Here is an 8,251-nt window from a genome sequence, read left to right as displayed (position 1 = left end):
CTGCCAAAAATAAGACTTCCGGAATGTATAAAAATTATAGGATACGCAGATGATGTTGCATTAATAATACACGACAAAAGCACAGAGGAAATAATAATCAAAGTAAACAAGGCTCTGAAATTAATAGAAAAATGGTTCGATGGAGAATCAATGAAATTTGCTAGGGAAAAAACGGAAGTAATTCTGCTCACGGGCAGGAAATTAATTGACAGATTGGAAATTAAGATGGGAAATGTAAGTATACAAAATACGAGGTGTGTCAAATACCTAGGGGTACTAATTGAAGAAAATCAGGCGTTTAAAGCGCAAATAGAAAAAACATGCGAAAAAGCCACTAAAACAGCAGGTGCGTTAACCAGATTACTGGTGAATAATAAGGGACCCTCCTATCACATCAGGTGCCTCTATTACAGGGTAATAGAGTCTATTATCATGTACAGGGCACCAGTGTGGTACAGGGCCATGGATATTGCATGGTGCAGAAGTAAAATACATAGAGTGCAAAAGACGATGTTAATCAAACTAACAAGGGCGTACTGCACGACCTCACATGAGGCCTTGTGCGTCATGACGGGGCAACCACCATGGAGGATGCTAGTAGAAGAGAAGAAAAGAATTTTTGAAAGGCAACAAGAGGAAAAGAAAAAAGACAAAAATTTCATAAACAAGTATAAACTAAAGGAAGAAGAAAGAAAAAGGACTCTGGATAACTGGCAATTGAACTGGAACAGCGCAGAACACGGGGGATGGACACGACAGCTCATCCCAAACGTAAGGGAATGGGTGGATTGGGGACCGCAAATCCTTGACTACCACCTAACCTATTAGAAATAAATTCTACATTTTAGAGCACGTGTGTTTTAACTACATTTAGAGCTACATTTTAGAGCACTTTATTAATAAACTTATGCAATATTAATTATAAGTCTGTGTTTGACTGAATAAGACTGTTTCTGATCCCGGCTGATTATCCTGAACCACTAACTCTAACATAACCCAAAGCATAGAAGAGCACAGGTCCTACGGGGAATATTTAAATAAAATAAACAAAATAGACATTGCTAGATGCTGGTTCTGCAATGACGAAAAAGATGATGCAAACCATATTTTGTTTGAATGCAGTGAATGGACAGCAGACAGAGAACAAATGGACAAAGAAATCGGAGCTAAATTAACCCCTGAAAACCTAATAGTAATGTTAAAAAACGAAAAAAATAGGAAGATCATCAAAGCCTACATAAAGCAAATTATGGAAATAAAAGAAAATTATGACAGGGACAAAGAAAAGAAAGAAAAGAACAGATATAGAAACAGTAATAGAAACAATAACTAAAGTTAAACTAAATTAATATTAACCTCTACATAATTTTTATACTCTACTACAGCATCTCATCTTAATTCAAGCCTGGTTGTTCAAGATTGGCTGGGCCGCGGAATGACGTCATGTGCGCCGAGAAGCCAGCGTCGTCGCGGCGAGTTCGTACCGCGCGTCTCGCCGAGAAGTTCAATGATTATCGGACCGAATTCGGCAATCGTCGCCGGAGACAAGGAGTTTCGTCGCGGGTGTGGCGTACGTCTGTGCAAGTAGCACATACGCCATCTATAAAATAGGTCTGTAGTGTGAGTGCGACGGTTGTGAGCATGAGTGCGCGTGTGCGAGGATGTGCTCGCTGAACAGTTAATTTGAAATCGCGCGATGCCGAGTAAAGACAAAAGATGTAAACACTGTCATCGCGCGACAGCCGTCGAGGAGCGGAATGTGTGAGTGTGTATGTAAGGTCAACGGGCACCTGAGTTCGAAAGCAGCAGTGATTTTGCGCATGAAGAAAGGCAGTACGTTGTATGCTTGGAGACGAATTGGTATGCGAGAGACGTGTGTTACGGTTGTTGTACGGTTTGCTTAGTGTTACCATTTTGTTCTTTTCCTTATATTATCTCAACATTCATATTATTATTACTTTTATTTTTGTATTATAATACAAATAAAACCTACAGTTCTTAAGACAATAAAGTTCCTAGCTTATAGAGATTTTTATATTTATAGGTTATTGAAACTGTATTGACTGATTCATGCAGAATACAGTCAGTCTAATATAAAACTCCCGTCAATAGACACGCGTGAATAAATAAAGTCAATCTCCAAGCTCATTGCACGAGTCGATTGTTATACGTAGTCTGCCCAATAAATACGCGAACTGATGCTATAAAAACTTTATTTTACAAAATTTAGGGTACATCAATCTTATCCCCTTCAAAATACTCCCCATTTGTAGCAATACACTTGTCCCATCTCCGTTGCCATTGTTGAAAACATTCCTGGAAGTCTTCAGACGTCAGGCTTTTCAGTAGTCTTGTCGTTTCATGTTTTATCGATTCCACGTCGTCCCAGTGCCGCCCCCGCATGACCATTTTACATTTCGGGAACAAAAAGAAATCGCAGGGGGCTAAGTCTGGTGAGTAGGGGAGGGTGATGTAGCGTGGCGATCGAATTACGAGCCAGAAACTCGCGGGCAATCACTGCTGAATGTGCAGGCGCATTGTCATGATGCAGCAGCCATCCATCACCACCACACAATTTTGATCGCACTCGCCTCACACGATCCCTCAAGCGCTTGAGAACCTCCACGTAGAAGGCAGCATTTACTGTTTGTCCTTCAGGAAGAAATTCATGGTGGACAACACTATGAATGTCAAAAAAAACGAGCAGCATGACTTTGATTTTTGATTGGCTTTTTCGAAATTTTTTCGTTCGTGGTTCATCTTTTGCTTTCCATTCCTTGCTCTGTGATTTCAGCTCGATGTCGTACTCCTAGAACCATGATTCGTCACCAGTTATGATCCTTTCAAGCCAACCGGAAGTTTGAACGGAGTTTTTCCAGTCAGTGCAGCATTCGGTCCTTCTTAACCTTTGGTCAGGTGTCAGCAACTTTGGGACAATTTTTGCACACAATTTTCTGAACTCCAAATGTTCTGATACAATCGTGTGCACACATGATTTTCCTAAATTCAGTTGATCAGTAATCATCCGGACAGTGAGTCGACGATCGGAAAGCACTAGAGACCGCACACGTTCAATGTTTTGATCAATACAGGAGGTCGACGGTCGTCCTGGCCTTGCATCATCCGTGCAGTCTTCACAGCCCTCACTGAAGCGCTTGATCCACTTGAAAAGAGCTGTTTTCTTCAGTGCGTTACTTCCATAAACAGCCCTCAACATTTCATGAATTTCCTGAGAGTTTTTCCCAAGTTTCACCAAAAATTTGATATTGAGTTGTTGTTCCATCTGTTCATTAATCTCCATCGTCGACAAGAGCAAAAAAAGGATGCCACAAAAAAAATACCGCCTCTAGCTGTACGTTCGCCTCGACGGTCTGTCCCCCGCCAACAGAGCAGCCGGTGCGCATGGCTAAACTTCAACTCAAAGCCACCCTAGTAGCCCAGTTCGCGTATTTATTGGAGAGACTACGTATATCCTATCAGGATATTAGAAATGATACATATAATAAGTTACAACCCAGTCTAAAGGAGGATAACATAAAGGTAATAATATTATTACGTCTATGTTATCAAATGAATCTAATTGGGAAACCATCACTAATCTTATAATGAATATCATAAAAGCTAAGGAAGATAAAGAGAGAAATAGACATAGAAGTATATAGTTGTCATAATTTAATCTATTAAATTAAGTAATTAAGTAAAATAAAAAATATAGATATATTTATTTATATTTACATATACAGTGGTACCTCGACATACGAGTTTAATTCGTTCCGTAACCTTGCTCGTATGTCAAATTGCTCTTATCTCAAAGCAATTTTCCCCATTGAAATTAATTGAAATGCCATTAATCCGTTCCAGCTCCCAAAACACCACCTCAGTTGTTTTTGTTAAGTGTTTTTGAATAAGAAAAATGTATTTACAAGAAGAAACATTTATTTATAAATAACAAATACATATTCTATAAAAACATAATAAAAGAAAAAGTGAAGTGCTTACGGAAGCGCTTAATTTTCGTCACTGTTCTTCGCTTTTTTCGTCATGCTTTGCTTATTTTCACCTGCAGATCGTTTAAAAAAACTGTCCAAGGAGGTTTGTATCTTCCTCCCTTTCAGGATATTGCGGAAATGAGTTAGGCAAGTTTCGTTGAACAACTCCGATGCACGACCAGTTGCAACTTTTTCGGGGTGATTTTTATCCACGAACTCTACAACTTTCTCCCACATTCCCAAGATCTCCTTTATATCTCTTGTAGAGATAACCTCCTCCATCTCTGGCTCCTCTTCAAAACTAATTTTTCGTTGAACCACCGTATGCCGCTGCGAATGTAGATCGTGTAACTCCTCGGTTGTCAGCTCCTGAGACTGTTCCTCGACGAGTCCGTTCACATCTCTCTCATCCACCTCCAGACCCATGGATTTTCCCAGAGAAACAATCTCCTCTACCACTGACACTTCGGGTTCCAATCCTTCGAAGGCCCTTTCAGCTACAGCCTCAGGCCACAGCTTCTTCCATGCAGAGGTTAAGGTCCTCGTTGTAACACCCAGCCAGGCCTGATCAATAATTCTTAGGCATATCACGATGTTAAAGTGGTCCTTCCAGAACTCTCGAAGGGTAAGGTTTGTCTTCTCCGTCACCTCCAAGCAGCGCCGAAAAATGTGCTTGGTGTACAAGTTCTTAAAATTAGAAATCACCTGCTGATCCATGGGCTGCAGGATAGGAGTGGTGTTGGGTGGTAGGTAGAGAACATTTATAAACTTGAACTCTTCGAGTAAATCATCTTCGAGATTTGGTGGGTGAGCAGGGGCATTGTCGAGGACGAGAAGGGCTTGCATGGGTAGGTTGTTTTTCTGTAGATATTTTTTAACAGAAGGGCCAAACACCAGGTTTATCCACTCCACAAAGAATTTCCTGGTAACCCACGCCTTCGGATTTGCCCTCCACATAACTTGCAGTTTTTCTTTTAAAATCTTATGTGACTTAAAGGCTCTGGGATTTTCCGAATGGTATACTAGCAGAGGCTTGATTTTGCAGTCGCCACTCGCATTGGCGCAAAGTGCTAGAGTTAATCTATCCTTCATGGGTTTGTGACCTGGCATCGTCTTCTCCTCTGCCGTTATGTAAGTTCTATTGGGCATCCTTTTCCAGGAAAGTCCTGTCTCGTCACCAATTATTTTGTAATTTCACTTTGTAACAGGATAGAATATGATTGTGTAGAATACCCACGGGAGGCATGGAGAGGGTAAGCGCTCGCGAGAAAATCCCACGATTCTGGCATCACTGGTCTGAGGTGGGAGAAACTGTTAACGCAGCGGTGTAGTGTGCGATTCCTCGTATCTCAAATCTTGCTCTCATCTCAAAGCAAAATATCGCTCGCTCGGCGGCTCGTATCTCAAAACACTCGTATATTAGGGCACTCGTATATCGAAGTACCACTGTATATATAAATTAAAAGTACATATGCAAACGTATGCAGGTCGACACATATATTCGTGATTAAATCAGGAGCCGTTTGGAGACGGTCACCTTCCCCTGTGGTAATATCATGATGGTGGAACCAGGGGGAGGTGCTGTGGGTAGAGGAGAGGTATTGTAACCCAAGAGGTATAGTATCTCGCGGGAATAAAGAAAAAAAAAAGGTATGGATATAGATGAGGAAGGAAGTAGGAGGGAACAGGAAATGGATTGGGAAATGGAGGTGGATGAGAGGATCCAAGGTATAGCCCGCTAGCTTCACCAGATGTAAGGGAGGATGTAAGGAACGAGGAGTCCGGAAAGACTGATATCCCCTCACTACAAGAGGAGTTCGTAAATGAGAGAAAAATCGGGGAGAGAAGTGAGTAGAGTAGATTGTTTGGTAATTGTAACTTTGGTATTAATATGAAGGAGGGAACAGGGTATTTGTATGACCATAAATACACTCTGTCGTTCGAACGAAAGTTGAAAAAGAGTAGGGGGCTGAAACTAAGTGAGATTAGGGAGGAGGAGGAGCAGGAAATTATCACGCTGGACTAAAAAGTGAGGTGAGAAAGTAAAAATGGATAGTTCTCTTTCTTATGCACTGTATGAATGAAACATAGGCGTATATTAACAGGGTATGTGAATATTACGCAGCATAATAAGTAGGTGCTGGATTTCAATAATGTATAGGTCAGGGAGTTATGGGGATAAGAAATGATTGTGGGTAAAAAGAAAGGAGAGGAAAACATACGTGGGAAATGAATAAGGGTTTAAGGGAAAAATGAGTGATGGGGAGTGATAAATAGATGGTGATGGAAGTATGGAATTTACAGGGAAAAGAGATTAAGAGGGTAGAGAATGGAATAATAATCAGTATATAAAGGGTGGTAAGGGATGGAATAGATAGTAATATTAAAATTATACTATATTTCATAATGTACTCCCTTGGAACAATCTAGATGTCATTACCGTTTTACCCGGCATCACCAGAAATGATAATCTAGGGAACCATGTCGGGGGGGGGCGAGGCTGGATCAGGTTTTCGCAGCGAGGGGTGCGTAGGGGTCTTCGGGCTCCTACGTAACACTCTGACCTGCGTCAAAAACCACGATGGAGCTGATGTTCGACCTACAATCAGGCGACACTTCGGTGTCGTCTGCTGCGGCGAACTTCGGCGAAGTCGGCGGGCGCGGTCTGGTCAAATCCACTTACACCACCTCCACGTGATGCCCCCTGGGACCCTTGGCGGCTTCGGCCGTCAAAGGTGCTAACAGTATAAGTGGCAGGAGAGTGAGGCGGTGGAAACCGAAACATGGCAGGGCTCCAGGGGCCCTCGGAACCCCAGGAGCCGGCGCGGGTGCGGTTGTTGAGCGGGTCGCACCCGTGTCGTCATCTGACAACCGCGAGGACCGGTTGGTGGACCACCAGGCCACCGGGTTCCTATCTACTACTGGTGGTGAAGGAGGTGGGAGGAAACACAAGATGGACAGTACAACAAAGGAGTGTAACGTTACTGCTGCAGGGGAGCTCGGTGCCCCAGGAGCCGGCGCGGGTGTGGTGGTCAAGCAGGCCACACCTGCGTCGTTATCCGACGACTGCGGGGCCCGCTTGGTGGACCACCAGGCCAGCGGTGCCTTAACGGCTACTGGAGCAGGAAGGGGTAGCAATACCCCTTCAGAAGCGGTGCCTGGCCCGTCGGGGAAGGCCCGCCCGATGACGGGAGGTGCACCGATGGTGCGCCTCCGGCGCCTCCCTGACGGCCTGGTCAGGTGCTCCAGCTCCAGGAGCATCGACCGGGTCGTCGCCATCAGCGACGACGAGGATGGGGACTCCGATGCGTCGGCCGTCTCCGCCTCGTCGTTCAGATCGGGGGTGGTCAGCTCTGGCGCGTCGACCGGCCGGAAGAGGGGGCGGCTCCCTGCGGCCAGAGAGAGGCTTGGTCTCGCGGAGGCTAAGCGTAAGCTCATTAAGCTTACGCTTAAGGGGCAGGGCCTCCGCGAGGAGGACATCGAGGACCGGGCGGTGCCGCCGCCCCCGGTCTCCAAGTCGTGCAAGAGGCTGCCACCGGCAGACGCGGTGGCAGAGGAGATGCGGTGCGCCCCTACGCCGGATCTGGGTGCAGTCATAAATGACCGCATCCAGGTCATTGAAAAGGTGGCGCGATGCAGCGCCAACTTGAAGGGGACAAACGTCCGGGCGCTCCGCGAGGCCGCTCTGCAGATCCGCTATGCGGCTGCGGAGCAGGCCAAGCCGACGGTGCTCTCCGAGCGGGAGCTAGTGCTGGAGAGCGAGGTGCGAGACCTCCGCGCCCGGCTCACCGCTGTGGAGGCGCTGCCCGCGCGGCGGGAGGCCGGACGGACGTCCCCGGTGGCGGAGGTGCTGGCGGGGAGTGTGGCGGGGACGACGGGGGCCCCGGTCCCGATGGAGGTCTCGATGGAGGGCGGGGACCCCGTCGGGGCCTTGATGCCGCCACCGCCTGTGCCGCCGGCAAGGGGGCCGGCGGGGTCGGGGGCGGTGGCGCTGCCACCGTTGCCCCCTCGGCGGCGGCTCGAGCGGGCCGCATCGGCCGCTGTGGCGGCGATGGAGCCGCGGCCAGCTCCGCGGTCGCCTCCGCCTGGCGGGGTGTGTCGGGAGGAGCGCCCCGTCGCCATGGCGGCGGTAGAGAGGGCCGTGGAGCGGCGCGTCGGGCGCCTGGTCGCCGAGATGGAGACGCGCCTAGTGGAGCGCCTCGGCGACTTGCTCAGCGGCGGCGGCCGGCGGCGGTCCGCGGGTCCGCCCACGGCTGGGGCCC

At 46.9% G+C, this 8,251-nt stretch overlaps 2 protein-coding genes across 2 annotated transcripts; both read right to left on the bottom strand.

Moving 5' to 3' along the window:
• Window positions 1-2,809: 2,809 nt before the first annotated feature.
• LOC107190802 (putative uncharacterized protein FLJ37770) lies at window positions 2,810-3,301 on the bottom strand. The gene has a single exon (XM_015579685.1). It carries the CDS (start codon window positions 3,299-3,301, stop codon window positions 2,810-2,812), a length of 492 nt encoding a protein of 163 aa, XP_015435171.1.
• Window positions 3,302-4,007: 706 nt separating this feature from the next.
• Window positions 4,008-5,138, bottom strand: LOC107190801 (tigger transposable element-derived protein 1-like). The gene has a single exon (XM_015579684.1). It carries the CDS (start codon window positions 5,136-5,138, stop codon window positions 4,008-4,010), a length of 1,131 nt encoding a protein of 376 aa, XP_015435170.1.
• Between the last annotated feature and the right edge of the window lie 3,113 nt (window positions 5,139-8,251).

This window comes from Dufourea novaeangliae, unplaced genomic scaffold (assembly GCF_001272555.1).
Source record: "Dufourea novaeangliae isolate 0120121106 unplaced genomic scaffold, ASM127255v1 scaffold231, whole genome shotgun sequence".
NCBI classification, from domain to species: domain Eukaryota; kingdom Metazoa; phylum Arthropoda; class Insecta; order Hymenoptera; family Halictidae; genus Dufourea; species Dufourea novaeangliae.
Note: the sequence above shows the minus strand (reverse complement) of the source record. Positions and strands in the feature narration are given on the sequence as shown.